Source organism: Cucurbita pepo, chromosome 6 (assembly GCF_057944985.1).
Source record: "Cucurbita pepo subsp. pepo isolate OVF chromosome 6, ASM5794498v1, whole genome shotgun sequence".
Taxonomy (NCBI): Eukaryota; Viridiplantae; Streptophyta; class Magnoliopsida; order Cucurbitales; family Cucurbitaceae; genus Cucurbita; species Cucurbita pepo.
Window position 1 is genome coordinate 4,308,500 of NC_141803.1, and position 27,968 is coordinate 4,336,467.

General features: G+C 35.9%; 4 protein-coding genes across 5 annotated transcripts; all 4 read left to right on the forward strand.

Moving 5' to 3' along the window:
• Positions 1-2,007: 2,007 nt before the first annotated feature.
• Positions 2,008-7,559, forward strand: LOC111796600 (uncharacterized). The gene is made up of 8 exons (XM_023679295.2): positions 2,008-2,160; positions 2,295-2,400; positions 3,529-3,657; positions 4,852-5,952; positions 6,038-6,101; positions 6,193-6,332; positions 6,417-6,728; positions 6,923-7,559. Exons 1-8 carry the CDS (start codon positions 2,120-2,122, stop codon positions 7,271-7,273), a joined length of 2,244 nt encoding a protein of 747 aa, XP_023535063.2. The 5' UTR covers positions 2,008-2,119; the 3' UTR covers positions 7,274-7,559.
• A 1,931-nt stretch (positions 7,560-9,490) lies between these two features.
• On the forward strand, positions 9,491-10,248 carry LOC111796655 (translation initiation factor IF-1, chloroplastic). The gene has a single exon (XM_023679372.2). It carries the CDS (start codon positions 9,578-9,580, stop codon positions 9,992-9,994), a length of 417 nt encoding a protein of 138 aa, XP_023535140.2. The 5' UTR covers positions 9,491-9,577; the 3' UTR covers positions 9,995-10,248.
• Positions 10,249-17,454: 7,206 nt separating this feature from the next.
• On the forward strand, positions 17,455-23,555 carry LOC111796614 (Nucleotidyltransferase family protein). 2 transcript variants are annotated; one of them, XM_023679319.2, is made up of 14 exons: positions 17,455-17,925; positions 18,654-18,766; positions 18,854-18,910; positions 19,641-19,736; positions 19,831-19,901; positions 20,307-20,349; positions 20,956-21,036; positions 21,154-21,213; positions 21,444-21,494; positions 21,844-21,941; positions 22,064-22,112; positions 22,501-22,545; positions 22,624-23,082; positions 23,161-23,555. In XM_023679319.2, the coding sequence occupies exons 1-13, from the start codon at positions 17,550-17,552 to the stop codon at positions 23,071-23,073; spliced, it is 1,590 nt and encodes a 529-aa protein (XP_023535087.2). In that variant the 5' UTR covers positions 17,455-17,549; the 3' UTR covers positions 23,074-23,082; positions 23,161-23,555. The 2 variants fall into 2 exon arrangements, with proteins under 2 accessions (XP_023535087.2, XP_023535086.2); XM_023679318.2 differs by having other exon boundaries at positions 23,179-23,555.
• Positions 23,556-25,412: 1,857 nt separating this feature from the next.
• Positions 25,413-27,820, forward strand: LOC111796641 (E3 ubiquitin-protein ligase RMA3). Its single transcript, XM_023679357.2, has 2 exons — positions 25,413-25,562; positions 26,883-27,820. The coding sequence occupies exon 2, from the start codon at positions 26,900-26,902 to the stop codon at positions 27,662-27,664; it is 765 nt and encodes a 254-aa protein (XP_023535125.2). The 5' UTR covers positions 25,413-25,562; positions 26,883-26,899; the 3' UTR covers positions 27,665-27,820.
• The last annotated feature ends 148 nt before the right edge of the window (positions 27,821-27,968 follow it).

Below are 27,968 nucleotides of genomic sequence, written 5' to 3' on the forward strand. Positions count from 1 at the left end.
TCTGTTGTCTATATGAAAGTTTCTTCCTGTGGCATAAACATTACCTAGACATGGAAGTCCTGAACACTTCCTTGTCACCAGTTCTCTCATTCTCTGCTGGTTTTCTTGCAGAATTCAATTCTGTACTCATTATGGAACTTTATTACTGTAATATGTTGGCTTTGACACCTTCTTGTTGGTTTTGAACTTCCAGATTCTGCATAACATCTCTGGCTTTTGATAAGGGCAGGGCATTTGCTGGATTTGGGACGATCTCCTCAAAGCCATGTTCTTCCTGTTTTCTATCCAAACAGAGTATGTTCTTTAGAATCTTTCTTTCACTTAGCCACTGCCACTCAACCTGATGTTGCTGCTAATCTCATTATGGTTAAGGATAACATACTTGAATTTGTTTTCTTTCATATGACAGCCTCGTAGCCACATAGTATATATAACTTTTTGTGTTCTAGTCACAGCCACTTACACGCTTGAGTTAACGAGCGGTCACATGTTCTTACACGATATTGATATTGATGTATGCATAGTATATCGTATTTATTCAAAATGTATTTCAAATGCATCGTTATTGCATCAGTAGTATATCAACACTCATTCAACAATGCAATTTCAAGTATATCAATAATAGTTTATCAACAATTGTTCAAAATTCGTACCAAGTATAATGTTGGTGTTTCAATAGTTTGTTAATACTCGTTCAAAAATGCATTTTAAGTATTTTGATTTGCTCCCCGTCATAATCCAATGAGAATGGATAAGAAACTCATGGGATTGAGTGAGGAGACAGGGTTACATTTCTGGAAGCAAACTACAGGCGAATATGAAGCGCATGGATAAAAGTTATGCAATTTTAAAAGATCACTCCTAAATGCAACATCTTTAACGAGCAGTCACATGCTGCTCAGAGTAGAAGTTGTATTGAAAGATCACTCCTAAATGCAACATCTTTAACGAGAAGTCATATGCTGCTCATAGTAGAAGTTGTATCACTGATAGTGGACGTTTGAACATCTTTAGAAAAAATGTATGAGAACTCGTTCGAAAACGAAATTTCATCTATGTACTATTGTTGATACATCAATGTTTTATTTGAAATGAATTTGAAGTATATTCAACCTATCATATAGAAAATTCATTAGGATAGACATGAAATATAAAATATATTATATACATTATTAATTTATGATATAAAGTATATCAAATAAAAAAAAAAATCATTCAACCTCAATTTTCTAATACCCTTCTTATCTAATGAAATTTTGTCCTTGGAATATATAGCAATAAAATATAACTTAATTAACTAAATAATAGATTAATATTTATTAAATATAAATATGTTATTTAGACTTATTAAATTTTAACCATACACTTGCAATAGCATTTTATATTATCTTATTTATTTAATATAAAATTTTATTATTGAAATTAATATTACACTTATTTAATCATTTTCAGTAATTAAATTAAATTAAATTATTTAAATATCAACATTACTTAATTGATGTTTAGCATAAAAATGTTTATTTGTTTTTATTTGAATTCATTAATAATTAATTTAACTCTATACTAAATAACAATTTTCATAAATATTTAGCATAAATAATTAATTTAACTCTATACTAATTTCCATAAATATTGGGTCAATCGAATTGGAATTATATTAAAAAAAACAAAATAAATAATTTGAAAATGAAAAATATTAAATAATAATATTTGAAAAGTGCCAGATTTTATTTCTATTATTTTTCATATATTTCAAATTTAAATTGATTTTTTTTAACAATTTTGAAATATAAATTTGTAACTAACAGATTTAAAATTCAAAATTACATTAAATATATATATTTTTTATAAACTCATTTCATAATACCTAAATTAAAATAATTAAATCCCCAATTTTTATATTTAATTAATTAATTAATTTATTTATTTAAGTTTTCTTGTGGGTTTCTCTCGGTCCCTTTCTGGCCACCAATCACAAACAATAGTAGAAGCGGACAATCGAAGTGTGAGCCCATTTAACGAGGCAAGCCGCCATTTTTAACTCACTCGCCCACAGCCAAGCTTCGATCAAACCATTCATAATCCTCCATTTGTGTTGTAAGCTTAAGCCGATCCTCAAATGGAGCCGTCGTTCCCCAACAATTCCTCGATCAATTCCAAGTCTTCCATTTTCTCTCACAGTTTTTAGTTTTCTATGCTTCTTTTTACTTTTAAGTTTCTTTCCCTCTCCCTCTCTGTTTCTTCCTGTTCTTCCCTAATTTATCCGATTGTTATCTTTCTTTCTATGGCATCAGGAAACAAGAAGTATCTGGGTCTAGTTCTTCTGGGTCTCCGAAACCCCAGGTTTTAGGAACCGAGCCGATGATCAAACGGCCTCCCAATATGCTCAAAGATCAAGGGGTATGGATTTTTTGCTCTCTATTTACATGTGATCGTTTTGCTTTCGTGAATACTTTGCTCTCGATCGGTGTTTTTGGTTTGATCGTCGAGTATTCTGTATCTCATTTTGTATGAATTTTTTGGGTTGACTCAGTTTTCAACTTTTGAGACTGACCCATTGCGGATTATTGAAATTTATGAGATGGGTGTGGGATTTTTTTAAGTGGGTTGTTCGTAAACTCTTGTTTGGAATTGTGGGTATTACGATCGTGTTCTTGTCTGGAGGCTGGTTGTCGAATTGGAGTTAGTGTATGCCATAATGTGTAGTTTCTTGATTGATTTTCTTCTATTTTGTATCGTTGCATGCTTGGATTTTTATCGAATGTATGAACTGAGTGGAAGTGACGCTTGATTGTCGCTTTCTACTGTAGCAGCCTCTTGTTTGGAGCATTATGTGGTCTTGAATTATTAGAATCCAATTTTTCAGAGACATTTAGTGTATGAAATCTTTTAAAAGCCTTTTCGATTTTGGTTTGGTTTGATGAAAATCATCAGCTAAGTGATCATCTCGCTGTTGTTGCAGTTAACTCTCATATGTGTTCATCCAAATCTTCTTGGGGATAAAGATCCAAATAGTATAATATGAACTGAATTTTTTTAATAAGTTAAATATTGAGCATAATGTTATGGAGTGGCAGAGAGTGAAGTTTAAAGTGAAGTGTCAGTTCAGTGTGTAGCGCTGACAAAAAGAAATTGCATGAGAACGAGCAATGTTTCGATGTTTCAATGTTCAATGTGTTTTTGTAAGCTAAACTTTAGATTTTCATGGCTTTACTCTACAAGTTGTGTTCTTCTGATGCTTCCGACATCTTTGTCGTCTGGACGTTTATTGGTTCAGCTTTGCTGCTGGAAGAAGCCATGTCCTGCAATCGTCCCTTCCCTTTCGTTCTTTCAGCTTCTCGCTTTCATGGTTTCCAACCATCTATGTTCTGTCTTTGTGCTCATTTGGTTCTTTCATTTTTTCGACTCGTGCCACTGCATTTATACACAGTTTTGTTTGATCACCTTGATAGTTCAATGATGGATTGAAGCACAATTATGTCAATTCTTATATCTTTCTTTGTTTTGCCCTGCCCTTTCCCCTTCCAGATTATTTTGCTCGACAGGGTTGATGTTGACGAAGATGAAGCTTCCGACAATGCCGTGTTTAATCATGACGATTTTGACACAAATGACAAAGGAAAGAGTATATATCAGCATAGTGATCATCAATTGAAGGTTTGTTATCAAAAGCTTTTGTTCATTGCTTGATTGGTGTCTTCTTAGAGCTCATGTATGTTCCACTTTTCTTTTGGAAATATAGGACATATGATTTAGTTTAAGATGATTACAAAGAATTGAGAGGATAAGGCATCACTATATATGCTCTTGAAGAATATCACCCACAGTTCATACTAGAGCGGACGTCTAAAGATTAATTATTTCTTTTGTTTCCGAAGTTATTTTTACGAAATGTGATCCAGTGGTTGTTAAGGTCAAAGTTATTGACATTTTATGTGTGAGATCCCACATCGGTTGGAGAGGAGAACAAAACATTCCTTATAAGAGTGTGGAAACCTCTCCCTAGTAGACGCGTTTTAGAACCTTGAGGGAAAGCTCAAAGAGGACAATATCTGCTAGCGGTGGGCTTGGGCTGTTACAAATAATATCAGAGCCAAACACCGGGCGGTGTGCCAGTGAGGACGCTAGGCCCCCAAGGGGGTAGATTGGGAGATCCCACATCGGTCGGAGAGGAGAACAAAGCATTCCTTATAAGAGTGTGGAAACCTCTCCCTAGTAGACGTGTTTTAGAACCTTGAGCTCGCTAAGCCCCCAAGGGGGTAGATTGGGAGATCCCACATCGGTTAGAGAGGAGAACAAGGCATTCCTTATAAGGATGTGGAAACGTCTCCCTAGTAGACACACCCTTACAAGGAATGCTTTGTTCTTCTTTCCCTAGTAGACACGTTTTAAAACCTTGAGGGAAAACCCAAAGAGGACAATATCTACTAGCGGTGGGCTAGGGCTGTTACAAATCATATCAGAGCTAGACATCGGGCGGTGTACCAGCGAGGACGCTAGGGTAGATTTGGAGATCCCACATCGGTTGGAGAGGAGAACGAGGCATTCCTTATAAGAGTGTGGAAACCTCTCCCTAGTAGACGTGTTTTAAAACCTTAAGGGAAAGTCCAAAGAGGACAATATCTGCTAGCGGTGGACTTGGGTTGTTACGTATTTGAAATTTGTATTCACAATTTTTTTTTTGGCACGAACCACTTGATGTGTTCTTTAAGAAAAGACTATTTGTGAAAGAAATGAATAGAAGATGAAGTCGTTAAAGAGTTAAGTTTTGTAAATTGAAGCAGTCATGGTATGCTTGTTACAGCTATTGCAATGATTCATAATTATAGCTTAAGCTTTTACTTTGTTCAGGAAACATTTGCTAGCCATTCACTTAGTCCAGATGTGGAAATCCAAGAGAGTCCAAACGAAGACGAATCTAATTTTCCCTCGGCATCGCATAATTTTGTCGAAATAGACAATCATTTCTCTGATTCATCAAATGACTATGAAGACTGGACTGCATTTGATGAATTCATGGATGTGGATGCATATTCAGCTTTGCAAGCCCATTTTGATCATATGGATATTCCTCCTGATATCGAAGCACCAATACCATGGCTGCCTCATGGTCAAAATGGAAACAATATCGACACTGAAACTAGCACCTCGTGGTCATCATTAGCAGAACCTCAAAGTGAACCAGGCCCTGTTAATCATCTAGGCAAATCACCTGCTCATGTTCAGCTGAAGGAGGCTTTATCAAATAGCCTAAACTTGCAGGCTGACATTGGTGTTCAGAACCATCTTCCTGAAGATATTGAACCTTTCGCATCGTTTCCTTCGCAAGACGTTCAACCAAATAGGAAATCAGCTACATCTCGCTACCGGGGCAAATACGGGGTTAGTCACTTAAATTCCGCACTTGGTATCGATGCAGCTAAGTCCCGGAGCTTTTTGGACCCTTTTAAGCGTAAAAAGAAGCTACATGAATTAAATAACATTTCTATTAACACATCTGATGCAATAAAGTTACATAATGGAGGCGAGACATCTGATACAGCTGACAGTGTAAAGAAGCTAGCTGGTTTGCATAGTATGCCCCATTCAAAATTCCCTGGGTATATGGAATTCTTTAAGCACCCGGAAGCAGGACAACCTATGCCACATTGGCCAGATTATGCCAAAATGAAAGCCAAGGAGCCATTTTTTGGCCCTCATATGGCTTCAGGTCTTTATGGTCCATTTAGTCCTCTTGTTCCTCCTACTCTTGGAGAAGTTGTAGATATGCCATGGGTTCAGAGTTCCACCAAAAGTCTTCCAAACATTGATCCAGATGACTCGATAAGCGAAACAATTGCACCCACAGACTTGGATGAAATCTTGGGGAACTTCGAGCAGTTTAAACAATTTGATACCGTTGACGATCACTCCGACCATCACTATACTAGCAAAGGTTTTAGCATGAAACAGGTCTAAGTCTTGAACAAAATTATCTGTTTATGAATGTTCTTATTCGTTTTTAGTGGTTCGTTCTTAGATCTTCTCTTGTTGCCAGGCGTCGAAGAAATGGACAAAGAAAATTCAGGACGACTGGAAGATCCTGCAGAATGATTTACCTGGTAGATTTCGATTTCTTTTCCTCTATTTAGAACATATTATAGATTCATGTTAAAAAAGATTAAGTAATCTCTTTCTTACTCTGTTGAACAGAAACTATATTTGTTAGAGTGTATGAATCAAGAATGGATCTTATGAGGGCTGTCATCATAGGAGCACAGGGTACTCCATACCACGATGGATTATTTTTCTTCGACATATTTTTCCCATCTGCTTATCCAGACCTACCGCCCGTACGTTCTTTTTTCGGTGTCGAGATTTGACTTATTACCATATTGTGCTTAAATTTCTTACAGATACTGGTTTCTTCAATGCAGCATGTCTATTACCACTCTAAGGGCCTTCGACTTAACCCGAACTTGTATAATTGTGGGAAAGTATGTCTAAGTCTGCTTAACACGTGGCGTGGCAGTGGAAATGAGAATTGGGTTCCTGGAATGTCGACCATGCTTCAGGTTCTTGTCTCTATCCAAGGGTTGATCTTGAATACAAAGCCTTACTTTAACGAGCCCGGGTATGCATATCAAAGTGGATCGGTTGCAGGCGAGAATAGGTCTCAACGGTATAATGAGGAGGCGTACATCCTGTCTATTAAAACCATGGTGTTTAACATCAGGAGGCCACCAAAGGTATGGTTCTAGACTTCTTTTCCTGTTTTGGAGCTTTAGTATGTTGACTACAGTATCAACTGATGGCGTCTTGAGCTTATTTCGGTTTAAACGCTAAACCAATGTATAGCAAGAGCTTCATCGAATTTCGATCATAATGATGTTGTTGTCTGTTGTTGTTGAATAAGTTAAGACTAGAATATCTTTTGCTGCAGCATTTTGAGGACTTTGTTAGGGGACATTTCTTCAAAAGGGCTCATGACATTCTGGTGGCATGTAAAGCATATATAGGTGGTGCTCAGGTAGGATCTCTAGTGAAAGACAGAGTTAAAGATCTCAAACCAAGCAACAAGAGCTGCTCGGACCATTTTAAGCAATGCGTGAACCATGTTTTGAGTCGGCTCGTTGAGACTTTTAAAAGAATTGGGGTCAATGACTGCGAGAAGTTCTTGCAACCGCTATCGAAGTCGGTATCAAATGCAAAAGAGCAATCATCAGCTAGGGGTAGTAAAGCTGAATTAGAAAGCTTGGAAGGCGACGATGTCGAGAAGTTGGTTTTGGGATAGATTTTGAACGTGTTAACGTCTAACTGAAACGAAGTCGAGTGTTGATAGATGTCGAGAGTAGTTTAGAGTTTAGAGGAATCATAGTAGATCTTGCTGCTGCCCTATGTCTATAATTTTGTCATAATGAACATATATGATCTCTAATTTTGTACATAAGCTTGCTTCTATATGCACTGGAGGAGAAGGTCTTTACCTTCCAACAGGCTATGAGACATTGTTATAACCTGTTTCATTTTTTTGTTTCTCATGGTAATAATAGATCTTTATGCTTCTTTTTTTTATCAAATATTTGAATTTTATCTTCTCTCTTTTGTCGTCGATTGGTTGATCGATCAGTTTGCTGAATTGTTGTGAGATCCCACATCGATTAGAGAAGGGAACGGAGAACGAAACGTTTTTTCTATGTTGTGAGATCCCATATCGAAACTGTCTACCTGGGACTGTCCCTTGGTTCGTAGGTCCTGACACAAGGTTAGAATTCTAGCTCTTCCATAGTGGTAGACTGTCCCTTGGTTCGTAGGTCCTGACACAAGGTTAGAATTCTAGCTCTTCCAGAGTGGTATCTCACTGATGGCTCGGTCCCCTCGGAAGGGGGCCTTCTTCGCCCTCCACTTAAGCTACACAGGAAAGGCCCAAAGCCAATCCCGGGTAACGGTGAAGCTTCATAGGGTCTATCTGTCCAGGTGCAGGTAGTCGGGAAATGAAACATTTATGTGAAAACCTCTTTTTAGTGGACGTATTTTTAAAAACTTAAGGGAAAGTGTAGAAGGGAAAGCTCAAATAGGATGATATTTGCTAGTGGTGGATAGGTTTGGACGGTAACAAATGGTATCAAAGCTAGACATTAGTTGATGACACTAGGTCTCCAAGGGAGGTGCATCGTGAGATCCGATCATATCGGTTGGAGAGAGGAACAAATTGAGCTGTTACAAATGGTATATGTATAGAAGCTAGATACCGGTCGAGGACGTTGAGTCTCCAAGGGAGATGGATCGTGAGATTCGATCATATTGGTTGGAGAGGAGAACGAATTGGGCTGTTACAAATGGTATCAAAGCTAGACACTGGTCGAGAACGCTGGGCTCCCAAGGGAGGTGGATTGTGAGATTTAATCATATCGGTTGGAGAAGAGAACGAATTGGGTTGTTATAAATGGTATCAAAGCTAGCACTAGTCGAAGATGCTGGGCCCCAAACAAGGTGGATCGTGAGATTCGATCATATCGATTGGAGAGTAGAACAAAACATTCATGTGGAAATCTCTCCTTAGTGGATGTATGTGTTTAGTGCAAAGCAAGAGCTAATCCAAGAGCTAATCGATCGGTTAGTCGACTAATGAATTGACTAAAATTGTAAAATAATTAAACAAAAATAGTAAATATGAAATTTATGAGTATAATCTAAATTGGTAACTAATATATGATTTAAATTTTTTAATGAGATTTCATAATTTAAACTAAAAAAAATCAAATTAAGGGTATGGCTAATTTAGGGAAATTAAAATTTAAATGGATTTAAAAAAATTTAAATTACACCATCCCTAAATAAGGGGGAGATCATTATGACTTATGAGCGTATTGACACAATCGCGCTTTCGAAGGCAGCGGACTAGCGATTGTGCGGCACTCACTTTCCAGCGACAAGTGAGCTTAAGCCAATTTGTTCTCGCGTCGCCTACGGCCAAGCGACGTATGATCGAGCCTCTAGCCTCGATTTTAAAAGAAGGTTTTAGAAAACGAGGAGAGAGAGAGATTTTAGAAAGAGAGATTTTGGAAAGAGACATTATATAAGCAAGCAAGAGAAAGATAACAACCACCTAGCATAGGAGAAGTTGACAACTAGTCATATCCCCTATAGTACATTCTGAGCCATTTTAAGTCTGGCAACATGATATTTTTGAGGCGTGATACGCCCTAGAATTACAAAAGGAAAAACGCTAGAATGAAAAGACATGACAAGGGTTGCCTTGTCATGGGCATGCGGCCATGGGAAACATGCCCTGGACGAGCATGACCGTGACACGTATCGCCTCGGAGGGCAAATATGGAAAGATAATGTAATTGTTGTGCACGTGCGCTGTGTCTATTTTTCAAAACCGGGCTATTTATTTTGTAATTGGGCCTGATCGAGCCCACTTGAAGCCCAAGCGAAACCAAGCCCAAGTTTCATCAAAACCTTTATTTATTTTTCATAAAATTAATTAATTAATACAATTAATATTGGCCTATCCCCTTCTCCGTCGTAGTTCCTTTGGCGCTCACTCCCTTCCACCGCCAAAATTCAGAAACCAGAAGGCGGAGCAAAAATGTCGAGCACTAATCTCCTCCGTTTCCCTCTCCTTCAGCTCCACTCCCGGCCGCCGTCCACTCTCTTTTTACCTGCCATCAAATCGCATCTCTCCGTCGTATCGATCGCTTTTCCGACCTCTCAGTTCCTTCGTAACCCTTCCCATGGTCCGGCAAGGTTCGCGCTCATGGCAAAGCCTCCAAAAAGCGACAGCACGGAGCAGAAATGGAGCTACGAAGGCTCTATCGTCGAGTCTCTCCCCAATGGAATGTTCAGAGTTCGATTGGATAATGAAGACCTCATTCTTGGCTACATATGTGGTAAAATTCGGAAGAATTTTGTGCGTATTTTGCCTGGTGATAGGGTTAGGGTTGAAGTTAGTCGTTATGATTCTTCTAAAGGCCGTATTGTCTATAGACATCGAAGCAGTAGTTAGGATTCATCTTCATGAATGCTAGTTTTTGGATTTATTAGTTTGGAATGTGTTGATTTTGTGACATAGTGTAGTGATCCCTCTTTTTGTTCTTCTTTAGAATGTAAAATGAGAAAAATGTAGTTTGCTTGAGCTCCATTGTTTTTGTGATTTGTAGTTGTGGTTGAATCGCTAAGAGTTCCAGAGCTCATGAATTTATGTCTTGTTCGTAATTGTTTTGAACTAAAGAAAGAGGATAATTTTGCTTTTCCAGTTTATTCTTTGAGATGCTTTTGGTTTTTCTTCACAAGGGATATTAGCATGCTTACCTACTTGCAGAACTTAAATAATACGTGCATATCTGCAATGGAATTGAATACTTCATAACAGAGAAAGTTTTCAATCTAGTTACTTGCACATGATACTAGGTTGATACTGGGTTCCTTCTGTGAGATCCCACGTCGGTTGGAGAGGAGAATGGATAATTCCTTATAAGGGTGTGGAAACCTCTCCTTACTAGTATATGCATTTTAAAACCTTGAGGAGAAGCTGCCCAGAAGGGAAAGTCTAAAATGACAATATCTCCTAGCGGTGAGGTTGGGCTGTTACTCCTTCTTGTAATTCTTATTTATAAAAGCAAAACCAACAAACAAGCAAGTGAATGGTGCAGGGTTGAACTTGTCAAACTGTCGTCATATTCAATAAGGAACCAGAGGAAAAGAAATCAAATTCAGGGGCTGTGAAGTTGATGACTGAAGCAAAAGCCAAGTATGTATATTTTATTGTTGAAGTTGTGGTATAATTAAATTTACCATAACTTATCAGCTTTTAAGTTCTTGGGTCAGTTTTGAACTTAGCTATATCTTCTATTAAATCTTGAATTCCATTCTATTCAGAGTTTACCTTTTTGTGTTATATTGGGGGATGGTGAATCACGTGTATATATGCGTAGTCAGCTCATTTCATGGAACATTTGTATGATTTGAAGTTGGCTAATGTTGCATAAGTCAAGAACTAGTTTCGATGTGAGTTTCTGCTAATATAATGCTGCCTGCATAAACTACCCTTTACAAACATCAATAAGTTTGCTGATTTTTCAGTAAGATTCGTTGTAGAACTAGCTCAGGCTTTGTGTTTGTTGCTATGGATGCTTTAAGCGAAAAGTAACCATAGACAAGTTGTTCTCTTCTGGCACGTTCGTTCTCAAAACCCCAAATGTGAGATTCCACATCGGTTGGGGAGGAGAATGAAGCATTCTTTATAAGGGTGTGTAAACCTCTCCCTAACAAACACATTTTAAAACCTCAAGGTGAAGTTCGAAAGGGAAAGTCCATAAATGACAATATCTGTTAGCGTGGGCTTAGACTGTTACACTAAAGTTTATGATTTTGTATTAGTCAATCCTCAGCTAAATCGACCATTTATCTTTACCTCTTGCCTTATGCATGATTTGCACTTAATCTCTCTGATGGCATGCTCGTCTTTTGAAGGATGTTAAGACACTAAGAATGATGACTCTTTGGATGTTGTCTTGTAGCTTTTTTCTAATACAGTTGAGAACTTGATTAGGACAGTTTTTTCTTCCAAAATCACAAGACAAATCCGGTTGAGGATGTGAAGGCACTGACTTCGTTTTTTTTAGTACAATATCGTGAGATACGAGGATTTGATCCTCGACCTCGAGGAAAGGAGTATGGTAATTATCGTTTATCTATGCTCATATTGGTAGATTTTACGCAACTTAGTTTAATGGATGTTGATGAATGTATTGCTACTTCGTATTATATTAATCTTAGACTTGCATATAACTTCATGCTAGCTACCTACTTAAGATATTTAAATTCTATGTTTTTTTAGCTCGTAACATGTCTGGTTGACTTTTTGGTTGGGAATTAATATCTTAACCAATTGAGTTATATGTAGGCTAGTAAAGTCTTGACTTTTTTAAAACGGGCTCTAAATAGTAACTCCATAAATACTGCCGGGTTGGGCAGCTATTTATTAGTGTATTATAGAAGAGTTTATGCATCTCTATCTTGGGTGTTCTGTAGTATGATTTTTTAGGTGATTATATTCAAATTTGAGAAGCCAATGTTCTTTGTTTCTTTAGATAGTTTCATGGATCTATTGGAATTCATATCTCACTTTTATATTTATATATCCTTTATATATATAATTTTAAATATGTATTTGTTTGGTTGGTAAATTTTCAGAAAATCTAATAAATATCTTGATATTTTTATAATGTGTTTAATAAGTCTCTAAATTTTTAAATTTATATCTAATGTCTTTAAAACTTTCAATTTTATATTTAACAAGTATTTGATAAATTTGATCAAGAAAATTAATTGATAATTGATCGGTTGAATTTTATATAAATAAATTTTGAATCTATATAAAGTGGATGTAAAATTAAAAATTTAAAAATTTATTAAATACTTTTTAAAAACTTAGAAATCATTAAAAATACTCTCAAAACTTTCTCTTATTAAAAATAACCTTAAAAATTTATTAATTATTTTTTATTTTTTTAAAATTTTAAATTAAAAGGTTTTTTTAAACCTTTTGAAAATTGAAAAAGAAGTGTCTAATGAAACAAAATATTTATGGGAATATTTTTTTAATTTGTCTTAAAATTTTAAGGTTTTTTTTCTTTATTATTTTTTTTTTAAATTAAGAGTATTATTGAATTTCTTAAAATTTTAAGGTATTTTTTAGATTTTTTTTTTTTTTTTTTTTTTTTTTACTAAATTGGCTAAAAAAAAATTAAGCTCATTAGAAAAAATTTAAATAAATACAAAATAAAAGATGTTGAATAAACTTGTAGTTTCTTAATTAAATTGAAATTTAAATCGGGCGGTAAATGCAGGGAGCGGCGAGGGTTTGTTTTCCACGTGGCAAAAACTCGAACCAGTCTCTAGAACCGACTTCCAAAAACCCTAAACCTTCATCTCTTGCCGCTCTATTTAATCCCAATCACCACCCCTTCCTCTCAAACCTTTTCTTCTCCATTTCCTCCAATGGCGTCCAGGTCGATTCTCAAGGACGTCAAAGCCCCAATCTATTTCCTTCTTCGCCATCCAGCCTCATCCGTTCCATTAGCACAATCCATCCATAATCATCTCCTTCCATTTCCTACACAATCCGCATCCGGATTCCTTCGTGAGCTTGGTTTAAGCGATCGGCCTCTACTGCCTAGGCATTTTAATTCTAGCTTTGATGGCGGATTTAGGATTGAGGTCAGAGGAAAGCAGCAGCCGGTGATCGAGGACATAGATGAACAGAGCGACAGCGACAGCGACTTCGAAGGCTCTGATGGCTTCAATGGTGAAGGTTGGGAGGAGCTTAGTGGTGACGATTTCTCTGATGACGACAATGCCGAGCCTCGGGATGATGAGCCTTAATTAATATGTATGCCGCTGTTTGAATTTCATTTTTGATTGATATCGTGTTAGGAATTGATGATTTCCTTGGATATTTGGCTGTGATCGTCTGATGATTGGTTTCTCTTCTTCCTACTGCGTTCTTCCGAGACTTTGATTTCTTTTTTTTTTTACGAAAATTTTCAAGGAAATAGTTTCGTTTTTCTACCTGATTGTGTATAATCCAAAATCTAACGCTAAGAAAAATTCATCTAATTTAAAATTTGAAAATGATCTAACTAGTCTCTATTGTTCGTTAGTTTTTTAAATTTCATGAACTCCAAATACAAAGCTCAGGTGTAAATCATTTGACCTAATAGTAATCCTTACTTTTTAGGTTTTAGGCTTTGCCGGAGTGCAACTTTTTTTACCTCTTTTTTTAAAATAAAATTTACCAATTTTTAATATTGGTTGCATTTAAGAACTTTAGAGAAAATAAAATAAAATTTGATATAAATTTATCCTTAGACTTTCGTTCTAAATATCGAAATTTTTTATTTTTTATTTTCTGATTGTATATCAAATTCATAAAATCTCCACATTTTTATTTTATTGAAATACTAAGGAAATGAAATTAAAATTTTAGAAATTAAAGTAATACCTATCAGAAACAACTTTGATAATTGTATGATATGCTCTACTTTACTTAGAGCATGATGATTTTGCTTTGAGCATAGATTGTCTACCCGACACCTTGACTTGAGCATGATGACTTTGCTTTTTGAGGATGATGACTTTGCTTTGGGCTTCCCCAAAAGATCTCATACTAATGGAGAGACTTTGCTTTTTGAGTATGATGACTTTGCTTTGGGCTTCCCCAAAAGATCTCAGACGAATGGAGACTTTGCTTTTTGAGTATGATGACTTTGCTTTGGGCTTCCCCAAAAGATCTCATACTAATGGAGAGACTTTGCTTTTTGAGTATGATGACTTTGCTTTGGGCTTCCCCAAAAGATCTCAGACGAATGGAGACTTTGCTTTTTGAGTATGATGACTTTGCTTTGGGCTTCCCCAAAAGATCTCATACTAATGGAGAGACTTTGCTTTTTGAGTATGATGACTTTGCTTTGGGCTTCCCCAAAAGATCTCAGACGAATGGAGACTTTGCTTTTTGAGTATGATGACTTTGCTTTGGGCTTCCCCAAAAGATCTCATACTAATGGAGAGACTTTGCTTTTTGAGTATGATGACTTTGCTTTGGGCTTCCCCAAAAGATCTCAGACGAATGGAGACTTTGCTTTTTGAGTATGATGACTTTGCTTTGGGCTTCCCCAAAAGATCTCATACGAATGGAGAGACTTTGCTTTTTGAGTATGATTTGCTTTTTGAGTATGATGACTTTGCTTTGGGCTTTCCCAAAAGATCTCATTCGAAGGGAGAGAGTATTATTTGATTCTAAACACTAATGGAGAGAGTATTATTTGATTCTAAACACTAATGGAGAGAGTATTATTTAATTCTAAACACTAATGGAGAGAGTATTATTTGATTCTAAATCTATAATCATTTCCTAAAAAGATCTCATACCAATGGAGAGAATGAGAGTATTATTTGATTCTAAATCCATGATCATTCCTTAAAAAGATCTCATATCAATGAGAGAGTATTTCTTAAAAAGATCTCATACCAATAGGAGAATATTATTTGATTCTAAACTCATGATCATTCCCTGAATTAGCAAACGTATTAGTTTCATCATCCAACACATTCTCTCGAACAAAGTATTCCTCCTCTTAATCGAGACTCAACTCCTTTTTCTTTTGTTCTTTTGGAGTCTCTTGTTGACATTTGAGGATTTACCAATCGGTTGGACTGGATGACTTTGATACTGGGTGACTTTGATACCATGTTAGACGAACCCACTTAGCATAAACTCGAATTCTTTGATTATAATATCCGGAAACCATTCAGGACAAAAAAAAAAAAAAAATTCTCAAAATCAATAATTTTTTAGTTTTGAAAAAACACAAAACATTTATTTAACATTTTATATTTTTACACAATTCTTCAGTATCTGCACAAACAATCCAGAAAAAAAAAAGAAAAAAAAAAAAGTTGAGGAAGAAGAAGAAGAAGAAGAGCTTGAATCTAAGCTGCAATACAATGGCGACAGATCGGGCACGTAAATTTCTTGCTAAACCAGACATCAATACAATCCGAATGAAAAAAATGGTTGCACTCCGGCAACGCCTGGCAGTTTTCTCCGGCCATAAACTCCTCCAAACATATCGCACATTCCTCCTCGCTCCTCCTCCTCACCATTCTCTCGCTCCCAAATCTCACCGCCGCCGGCATCTTCTCCGCCCGCCTCACCCGCCGCTCCTCTCCCATTCCCGCCTCCACATCTCCACCGCGCCGGCCGCCGAGGAACCACTGGAGGAAGCCGCTGAGGACGTGGTAAATGAAGAGGAAGAAGAGGATTATAGTGACGGAGAAGATTATGGAGGTCCGGAGGTCTAGGGTTACGGTGTAGTGGACGATAACTGGAGGAGACGCCGATTCAGAAACCATGGTTTCCATGGGGAAGAGGAGTGTCAGTAATGGATCCGCCATTGTTGAAAGCTTCTGTTGGAGGATTTTGTGTGTCTGGATGAAGAGAAATTAGGGATTTGGGAGTCTGTTTATAGGGATTTGGGAATTTGTTAATCAATCGTACAAATTTGCCTCAAAAACTAAATTTTGGTTAATTACTAAACAAATTTGTTTAGTTCTTTGTTAACTTCCTGATTATCATCTTAATCCATTAATTCATATCTTCTAAACCATACCAAAAAATCAATTTTTTTTTGTTAATTTCATTAAATTAAGAGTTCGTATCTGTACACCTTAACGAATTAGACAGTTGATTAAATGAATTTAGATGCACTCGTAAATAAATACGAACATAGTTCATTGAACATAACTCGTAGAAAATTTTCTATTTTTTTTAAAAATAAAATATTTAATAATTTCAATTTATTTAATTGAGAGTTTTATTTAAGCATAAATTTAAACCCTATAGAGTAGTATTTATACAAAAAAAAAAAATAATAATAATTTTTTTTAATATATTATTGATTTTTTTAATTGTAAATATATATATATATATATATATATATATAGTAATTACATTGTAACGTCAGTGTAAAAGAGGGTATATGAATGAATTACCACGTATATTGAACAGATGAGATCGAATATATAATTTTTTTTTTAATTTTACAAATTAAATAAAACTAAAATCAAATTTTAGAGATGAGAAGGGTACATTTTGAAAATTTCGAGACCGAACTAAAAATTCAAACTTTATGAATAACTCGTGTATTGATGCACTTTTGTCGATACGAGCGTACCTTAATGTATCAGATATCGATTATCCTTATAAATATAGAGAGCTTGATCTAGTACTCAATAACTATCGAGATTCTCACAAGGCAGACGATAGAGTAACCCTATTTATTTTTGTAAGAATATAGTGTTAGATGAACACGACTCTCCACAATGGTATGATATTGTCCACTTTGAACCTAAGTTCTCATGGTTTTGCTTTGGGCTCCCCCAGAAGGCCTCACACCAATGCCCATGATCGTTCCTCCCCTCGAACAAAGTGCGCCTCCTCTTAATCGAGGTTCGACTCCTTTGGAGTCTTAAGTCATTTTTTACTGCCTTCAAGGAGGCTTGACTCATTTTCTTTTGGAGTCCTTTGTTCGATATTTGAGGATTTACCAATCTATTGCCACGACTAAGTTTAGGGCATGATTCTGATACCATGTTAGATGAATACGACTCTCCATAATAGTATGATATTGTCCACTTTGAGCATAAGCTCTCATGGTTTTGTTTTGTGCTTGCCCAAAAGGTCTCATACCAATACCCATGATCATACCATTGTGGAGAGTCGTGTTCGTCTAACATATAGAATATTCGGACATCTCGAAATGCTCGTACGAGATGAGTTTAGGGCATTACCATGTTAAGGGCATATATATATATATATATATATATATATATATATATATATATATATTATAAAATTATTTATTTATATATTTTATTTATTGAACTCTTTTTTTTTGGGGGGTCTATAAAGCCCTAATCAGACGTTTTCCCCCCAACTGACGAATTCCTAAAACCCCTTGCTGCTGCATCTCCCTCTCTCTCTGTGGCCTTCAATTTCAATGGAGGAAGAGACTGTTCCACAGTATCTATACGATACTCTAAGCCCTCTTTCATTCTCCGCCGTCGCTACCACCGGAAGCGAGGAGAAACTTTCGCCTTCCGATAACTTCGAGCCGTACGCCGTTTTCCGCAACGAGATCTCTCTTTCTACCTCTCATTCTGCTCCGGCCGAGACTGCAGCAACCGAGTTTTTTGCCCTTGATGTCGCTGCTGACAACGTGGAGGAAATTTCGGGGTTTTCTACTCCTTTGGCGGTTACTTCGGTTCAGGAAACTGAGCCTAGGACGCCGGAATGCGAGGATCAGTCGATGCTTGAAAGTGGGTGGTTCCGTGGCAATGGTGGATTCAAGAGCCCTATGCTACAGTTGCATAAAGGTAATTGGATTAGTTTGTTGCTCTTGAGACGGTAGAAGTTTATTTCAAACGGTTACACTCATCTTTGAATTATCTCCTCGACGACAGAAGTTTCAGTTATCGAGTTAAAATAGAACGTGGGTCTTGTTGTTTGTTTATTTTAACTTCTCATCGTTTTCAATGGACTGGCATTTAACTGCCACGGCAGCCTCTTCGCCGTCCCGAGCCTAAAATCCGGTCATCAGTCGTGTTCCACTCTTCCTTTTTTTGTTCGGCTCAACCTTTCTCTCAGACGGTGGAATTAAAAAGAGGGATTCGGGTTGGAAGATTTTTAAAAGAGGATTCTTTGTTTTTGTTTTGGATAGAGAAATATAATTATCTTCCACATTTTCTTCCTCAAGCTACTCGTAATATAACATGGTTAATTGATTACACAATCTGAATTCCACTGCGTTTGTTCTCTTAACTCTTTCCTTTAATGTATCTATCTATAAAATTTCAAGGTGCTGGTTCTTTTACTTAATCTGCAAATTGTATACGAAGCTAATTTCTCCTCACACCAACAATCCAACAACCGTGTCATTACTTTCATCTCATTCCATGGTTAACGATGCGGCCCTTGATACCCACATCCATAATTTGTTATCATGTTGTACACATCATTGTAGTTCTGAGTTCATAACTTTGATTACATGCAGAAATAGCTGATATCATTGTAGTTCTGAGTTCATAACTTTGATTACATGCAGAAATAGTTGATTTTTGTGAGTTTCTGTCTCCAACTGAAGAGGAACGTGTTGCACGAGACAGTGCAGTAGAAAGGGTTTTTAGTGTAGTCAAACATATATGGCCTCACTGTAAGGTATGATTGGTGCCCCCTATAATCTCGTGTCCGTTGCATTTCAAGAGTTTGGAATAGTTTATTTATTTGTTCTTTTGCGTTTTATAGGTTGAAGTTTTTGGATCGTTTCAGACAGGGCTTTATCTTCCAACCAGTGACATTGATGTGAGTTTCTAGATCCATGTTTTGGACGTTTCATGATTTTCAAATCTTATTATAAGATGCTATACGACTACCCATTTTTCTTGGCGTTTGCTACTGACTGGATCATTGGAAAGAAATCATGATTAGAGAATAGGGGAGAGTAATTTTCTTGACAAGTGTCTAAGAGTGGTTTTGGAAAGGGGATCTGCGGAGAATTCTAATATGAGATCCAAGTCAATGATATAGTTGATCCCTCATAGAGTAGAGCCAGCTGCATAACAATATGGTGGATTTGGGAGTGATTCCATTTCATTTTTTTGCTTCATGTTTCTGCATTTTTTATTGTTAAGTGCAACTATGTGAATGATACTGCCTAAAAAAGTAAGAAATATGAAATATGTGGCATACGAACATTTAGTTTAGATCAAGTGAAGTCGATGTGAATCTATGATAAGGTTTGGTCATCATATGTAACATTTTTTCTAAACTACTACATTCTACTCTGGAACTTACGGTCTGCAATTGCATATTTAACAGGATAGTGGCAGCTTTTATTTGTAATTGGACTGTCCTCTTTATATTCATAGTTTTTCTTTTTGTCCTTGATTAGTGATATATCATAAAGGATTGACTATGGAAAAATTGGTTATTATTTAGAATCAAGTGGTATATCTTATTGGATGCAATTATTTATTTATTTATTTTATATTTCAGTAAATTCATGATTATAATTTATAACTCGTTCTTGCAGGTTGTTATTCTGGATTCAGGCATCCCAAAACCACAACTTGGTTTGCAAGCTCTTTCCAGGGCTTTATCACAAAAAGGAATAGCAAAAAAGATTCAGGTATCTTTTAGTGATAATGATTGCTTTGGTCGGGATTGGATCAGGATCTTCATTGACTTTACTTTTGGAATCTCTTATGGTATCATTGGATCAGGTTATTGGAAAGGCTCGTGTGCCAATAATTAAGTTTGTTGAAAAGCAAAGTGGTATATCTTTTGATATAAGGTATAATGTTAAATTTTGGGATTACTATTGCAATTTACAAATTGGTTAAAAAAAAAATCTTCTTTCCACGAAGAAAACTAAAAGTGAAGTTAAAACAGGATTTGCACTAAAAAAGCATCCAAAAACAAGTACTGTTTCCAGAAGTGCACAAAGCTCCATTCACTGGTTAAGTTTTTTTTTTTTAAGTATTGAATATGCTTCTGCAACTGATAACTGATGGAAAACCAAACGATCATTGAGATTCCCCCCCCCCCCCCCCCACCACCACCACCACCACCACACACACTCACACACACACAAATATACAGCTGAAGTGATTAGAGAATAGTAACTCAATAGGAGGAATGTAATGACGGAAAAGCCAATACTAGTCCAAAAATTGACATCTTAGCTCTTGGTTTACAGTTTTGACGTGCAGAATGGACCAAAGGCTGCTGATTTTATAAAGGTGTGTTGCTGTACTTCAATCTTTCGTTAAGATGGCCTTCCTAGCTCAATCATTGCAGTGTGTACCTTGTTGTTTTGATCTTTATTAGGAGGTGACTGCTTGATCTGCAAATTAGGTTTGTGAGGTTTTCTCAAAATGACTTTCAAAAAAAAAAATGTTACAAGTTTTGTGATATTTTGCTTTTGTATATTAATTTTTCTTGATTCTTATAAAAAAATATTAATTATTTTTTCTTTTTGTCTTCTGCCTATTTCTTGTTTGGATTTCAGTGTATTCTTCTACCGTTTGTAATTTCAACATAACATGTAGGTTTTTAGTCATTTGTATTTGAGGAATATTTTGATTGATTCTGGAATTTGATTGCACATAATTGAAAATAAGTTTGAGTTTGAATTCAAACGAAATCTGACTTTCACTTCCCTTATTGTTAGAAAAATGGATTTTGAATTATATGGTTCTTGATTGCTAATGAAATTTGTGTACATATAGTTGATTAGAAGCATGGCTTGGAATATTTGCATGAAAACCTCCGTTCACTTTCCTATTGTTTGATGTATTTGGAATGTATGGTTTATCTGCTTATTGCTATTGCTTTCCCCCTTGCAGGGTGCAATCAGTAAGTGGCCTCCTTTACGTCCTCTGTGTTTGATCTTAAAGGTGTTTTTGCAGCAGAGAGAACTGAATGAGGTATGTTTCTAACTGCGGATTTCAATTCTGATTGTAGTTGTCATATCGTGTATGTTAGTCGATCCATTATCTTTAAATTTTCTGTGTCTTAATTCAAGTTTTCTGTAAGGTGTGCAGGTATATTCTGGTGGACTAGGTTCTTATGCACTTCTTACCATGCTTATGGCCATGTTGCAGGTTAGTATGTTTTAACTTTAACATTTCGACTGTATAGGTTATTTTTCCTACCAAACGGAATATTGAGACCCGGCCAAATTACATTTGCGTGTGAAGCAATATTTGATTGTGCTAATATTTGTCTGTCAGTGCATTGGTTTCTGGCGAAGTGTATTTTAGGAATTGAATTTAAGGCATTTCCATTTAATCGTAGCAGATCATTCTTTAATTTGGTTTTATTTATTGCACAGAGTTTCAACGTGTCCCACTCTTCTCTTGAACACAATCTGGGAGTCCTTTTGGTATGTGTTTTTTATTGTTCGAAGTACCTACTAGCATTGTAGTGAAAAATATTTTCTCAGATGTGAAAATAGTGTGAAAACATAATTTTTTTTTCGTAGTTTTCGTGTAGCTATTGCTGCTTTGAGTAGTCTTGGTACTATATTCTTTTAGCAAGCCAATCTATTCTCGGAAATCGCCTCTGGGTCTTGTGCTTTATGGAAGCTTGCTTTATTAGACTATACTCTTTTCCTCTTTCTAATTCCTCTTCTACTGTCAGAAGTCTATCCTTTGCAATTTTTTCTGTATACTTTGAAACAGAAGTGGAGGAGAAGGATTTCTTTTTTATACTGTCTTAATTTTGAAAATCAGGTACATTTCTTTGATTTTTATGGTCGCAAATTGAATACTTCTGATGTTGGTGTATCTTGCAATACGGGAGGCATTTTTTTCTCGAAGAGTAACAGAGGGTAAGCCACATAAAAGATTATATGATAAATATAAATTCCATTCTCATTTTCAGGCATCACATTTCATTACTTCCTGTTTTGGCTTCTCCCTAATTTTTTTCTTTTATTTGGTACTGTTGCAGATTCATGACAAAAGGACGCCCATTTCTTCTTTCAATTGAGGATCCTCAGGTTAATTTCTTTTCTCGACATACTAACAGGGAGGTTGTTTGAGCAGTTTGTGTATAATTGTTGTAGAATATAGTATCTCAACTCCCTTCGTATTCGACATAAACTTGTTTTGTCTGGACCAAAGGATGTCTGATTTGCTGTGCTAGATGTAAATCTCTGAAATAGGCCTTAGAGAAGTTACGGTTCGACCGTGTTCTCATTACCTCAAGATGAATTGCTTGATGAATACAATTTCACTTTGTTTTGATCTCTTTTATTTTTCTTAAAAAAATGAAAACTTGATGATTGAGCATTCCTTGCTTTAAGTAATGTAAAAGGCTGTAAGATATAGGTCTCCATTTCCTTGTTATAAGTTGTTTCTCTGATGTGATTTATTGGTATAATCCAGGCACCAGATAATGACATTGGCAAGAATTCCTACAATTACTTCCAGGTTTGTTTTTCAATCATGTATGTCGATTAACTTTCTTTTCGACTCCGACTTTGTTTCTGATATCTACCTTGGTTGCAGATAAGATCTGCATTTGCAATGGCCTTTTCAATCTTGACAAATGTTAAGACCATTTTAGGTCTTGGTCCAAACCGAAGTATTCTAGGCACAATAATCCGACCCGATCCAGTCTTGTTGAAGCGAAAAGGTGGCAGAGATGGAGAAGTGACCTTTACTTCTTTACTCCCTGGAGCAGGGGAACCTATACAACAACAACCAGAGTATGGGGATGGTCAGGAGATGCTGTGCAATTGGCAGTTTGGCGACGATGAACCATTGCCTCGAGGGAACGACGCATCCGGGAATTTGGATACACCATCCTCCAAAAAAAAGAGAAAATCTCGTGAGAAGTCGAGAAATAAGGAAAAAGAAAACCGCGGGAGCAGTAAGCGCAGCAAAGAGAAGAGTTCGAGGAAGAAACGATGGAGAGAGAATGGGAGTGATGGCAGAAGGTCTCCTTGGAAAAGATAACTCATACAGGTTGCTTTTGATCGAACACAAGCTCGATCAGTTTTTGGAGATAGATGCATTTGATTGACTTCCACTTTGGTCTAACAGTTTAAGCACTGTTAACAGCTGCTGATGAAGGTATCTCTGCGGCCATTGCTGGAGCTTGTTGTGATATCAGTGTACTCAACCTGGAGGTGGAGGAACCATCCTAGTCTCTACTCAGGTACAAATTTTGATACCATTCATTATCATCTTCTGATATTTATTTATCATTTCTTCCATGTTTTTATCATTCAAATGTATCCTCTACAAATATATAACCAAATTAGTGTTCTTCTTATGTATCCTCAACTTTATTGATCAAACACTTACAAATATAACCATCACAAGTTTAGTTGATTTTTTTTTTCCTCTTTATAAGTTGTAATTGTAACGACAAACCAGACGTGCTCGGAATTTGTTTTTTTCGATCTAGGTAAAGCTGCTTCTCTCCTTTCCCTCAATGCTTTATTTCTGTCCTAGTTAATCCCGATTCAACATTAGAAGTATATTGATTTTTCCCCAATAACCGAGTACTTTTGTTTGTAATAAATACTGTATATTTGATTCCATCCATAAATTTTCTTCCTTATGAGTTCATAACCTCAGTGTTAAGCTGTAGAGATTATCTCATTTTTGCACACTTTCATACAGAGAAGTCGATAATAAACCTTATTTCATGTCTATAGACGAGGATGTTTTTAGTGATGGTTTGTGAAGTCACGATAATAATGTGAACTTCCCAACAAAAAAAGAAAAAAAATGTAGTTTTGGTTAAAATATGAAGTGGGTCATTTTATACTTCTTTGACTTTTTTTTATTAAAAAAATCCTAATTTTATATTTATTAAAAAAAAAATTATAAACAAAATTCCAGATTTATTAAATTGTTTTAAAATTATATTTTAATGTAAAATTTTTTAAATATTGAAAAAGTCATTTTTACTTGCGTGGAAATTGATAAGCAGCTTCGGGACCCTACGTGGACTATCCGCTCATTCGCAACAGGACACGGCATCACAAATGGAAGCACGTGGGCCCCACACTCCCGGAATGGATAATATCGAATATTCTTGAGTTTCTATGATGACGTGTCATCCTATCTTATCACACACTTCAACATTTATCATTTTCTATTAATAAATTAAAATAATAAAAAAAAAAAAAATTAAAAAGAAACTTTTTTCATTCCGTCAAGTCACCGTCTTCCATTATGGCCACCAACGTTCTGTGAATCCCGTCTCCGCCGCCGCCGCCGCTGTCGGAGGGATGTTCCCGGCGTAGAGTCACATTATCATCAATTTTGTACCATATATATATAATAATAATTCATTAAACATATATGAAAATGTAATGTTTTTATATTTTAAAATTAAAATGGTAATGTTTATCTTCTCAATTATATGAAATTAAATAATCTTCTTAATAAATATTTATTATAGGGGCAAAAATGTAACCATGTTTATAATTTTTATTTAAATTCGAGGTACAATCATATAGACGCAAAATTGTAAATACTTTTCGTATTTTAAAATTAAACTTATAACATTTATCTAAAATTGAGGTGCAATAAGATGAAATAAATCACGTTCGGGGCAAAATTGCAACAATTTTTTTATATTTTAAAGTTAAAATTGCAACATATTTCTAAAATTAAGGTAGATTAATTGAGAGTATGAAAGAATACTCTCAATTAATTTCTTTTAAATATTTCTAATTAGTTATAGGACCATTATAACTAGGTGGGCCAATTTTTTATTTATAGATATTGATAACGCTTTAAATTATAAAAAAAAAATATATTTATTTATATATATATTTTTTAAAATTATGCTTGAATTTTAATTTTCAAAATTTGTTAAAATATTTTCATAAAATAGGAAATTAGTGGATATGGTATAAATAATTAAATAATTAAATAATTAAATAATTAAATAATAAGTTTAATATTTGAGATTATTTGAAAATAAATTGCCACGTCACTACTAACTAATTTTGGTGATTTAAAAATAAAATAAAATGATAAAAGAGTGTCTATTATCAATTAATCTATAAATAAGAAGTAAGTTTGTTGGGTTTCGCACGTGCCTCCCTTGCACGTGCCACTAACTCCGCTTTCTTCGCGTATAATTTTCAACTTTGGCTGGTCTGAGTCTTTTAAATAATCAATTTATTTTGGAGGAAAAAATTAATTAAAAAAGGAAAAAGAAAATTAAAAGCTGGATAAAGTTAAACCCGACGCGCCGACACGAACGTAACACACACGACGCGCTTACTCTATTCGTGGAGAACACGCGCTCTCTCCCCCCTTTTATATAAATCTCTCCCTCTTTTTCCCCTCGATTCTCCTCTCTCTAGAATTGTTCTTGAAGTTCTCTCCGCCAACATCGTTTTGCGTTCATTTATCTCTCTGATTGGATTTGATTTCGGTCGGGGATTGTCGTACGAAACCCTTCGGATTCTTGTTTAACGGTGAGTGATTTTTGTATTTCGAATCTCTAAGGTTACGTTTTGTTTCATTCTTTGTTTGAATTGTGTGAAATGTGTTCGGGGAATTTGGGTTGGTCTTTCTTCCTGTTCAAGAAAACGAGTGTTGGATCTTAATCTATGCGTTTAAGCGAATTTGTTCGGCTTCAATTTGAACTGCTCTTTTTCTTCTTTCCATGTGATTCGATCTAGGTTGATTTTGGGGTTTTGTTTTATATGAACTGCATGATTTTGCGGATAAGTTTGTTCGGTTTGCTGTGTCTTTTTGTTTTTTCCGTCTCGAGATTTTCAACTTCGAAGTTTCGAGATGATTTGGGGGTTTTGACATTGTTTCTAAAAACTTGCTTCCGGTCATCCACGTCTCTCTCCTTTTCCTACGAGCCGAACGGGTCTATTGTTCCGGACATTGATTGGACGTTTGATTGTTATTTATTTGGGATTTTTGCGTTGTTGCCCTGCAATTGGCTTGCTAGCTTAATGAAGAGGGTGTTCTGAGTCTCGACTCTGGTTCGTGATAGATGATTTTTGAATGGTCTGAATAATCTACATTGATCCCAGCTTTTGTGTCTATAGATCGGCCCTTGAATCATTGATCCCTGTGTTTTCGTTTAAGTTTTCACAATCCTTTTGGCCTCTTCGCTATAAATTGGCTTGGATTAGTAGTGGATGGAACAGAGCTTAAGTTTTGCCAATTGTAAGAAAAAATCTGGTTCGTTAGGCCCTATTTGATAGTAGCTTGGTTTTTGAAATTTGTGTTTGTTTTCTCATCCTTTCATCGTTTATAAGGAAACATTTTGAATTTTTTGTCAAATCCCAAGAACATTTGTTTAGAAACTACCCAGTTTAGTAATCGTTTATAAGGAAATATTTTGAATTTTTTGTTAAATTCCAAGAACTTGTTCAGAAACTACTCAGTTTAGTAATCATTTCTAAGGAAACATTTTGAATTTTTTGTCAAATTCCAAGAACATTTGTTCAGAAACTACTCAGTTTAGTAATCATTTATGAGGAAATATTTTGAATTTTTTGTCAAATTCCAAGAACATTTGTTTAGAAACCTACTCAGTTTAGTAATCATTTTGTTTTGTTTTTCGAAATTAAAGCTTAGAAACACTACTTCCGCCCACAAGTTTCTTAGTTTCTATGCTTTGAAAATTATGTTTTTGTTTCTGTTTTTGTTATTAATGTGCTCAAATTGGTATCTTTCGACAATGTTCTTCAATTGTTCATTGCTGCTGATTTTATTCACTAATTTACTCCTTTTTTAAAGAATCTCATTGTCTCAATTTATCCTTTTGTAAACAGAACGTATTACTCATTCCATGGAACAAAACCATTCCGTGCATGAGTCTGGACATGATGTCTCTCTCAAGCAAAACTGGAGATCCGTCTCAGAAGATGCTAATGGTTGTTTCGAATGCAACATTTGCTTAGACTCAGCCGATGATCCTGTTGTCACCCTCTGTGGTCACCTCTACTGCTGGCCGTGCATTTACATATGGCTTCACGTTCAAATCTCCAGCGACGAACCCGAAAACACCCAGAACTGCCCTGTTTGTAAGGCTAGCATCACTCCCTCTTCTTTGGTTCCCCTCTATGGTCGTGGCACGTCGAACTCAGATTCCGAATCCAAGAAGTCTCACTTGGGTATGCCTGTACCTCGAAGACCACCACCGTCGATGAACGCACCGCCCCATTCCAATGCTGCCTCTGCATTGCATCCTAGCCAGCAGCTTCGTCCAAATTATATTCGCTCGCCCTCGCACCCGCACCAGCACCCAATCTATCACCAACAATACTTCCCCCAGGCTTATAGCGACGTTGCTTCATATGCACCTTCTTATCTCGGTAATGCCGTGATAACAAGTCTGCTAAACCCGACGATCGGGATGTTCGGAGAAACAGTTTTCACTAGAATTTTCGGTAGCGTGGATGGAAACTTGTTGCCATACCCGACTTACAACAACTCGATCACAGGGAATGGCAGTAGCAGAATGAGAAGACAGGAAATGCAGCTTGATAAGTCTCTTAATAGAGTCTCCATCTTTCTATTTTGCTGCTTTATTATCTGTCTTCTATTGTTTTGAAATTGGCAATAGACGTTCTGTGAAGAAGCATATCATATCATATCATATTGACCAGCAGCAAAATGAGCAGCTAGAATTTTTCTGTATGACTTTACTGTGAGAAGTCATCCATTTGTACAGAAGCTTAAGCTAATATCACAATATTTTGCAACATAATCTTAAAAGTTTTAACTGCGTTTTCAAGTACCCGAACCCGAAGGTCATAGACTTACTTAATCTTCAGTATAAGGACCCGAAGTTCATAGACTTACTTAATATAAGGACTTGAAATTCATGGACTTACTTAATTTTTAGTACAAGGACC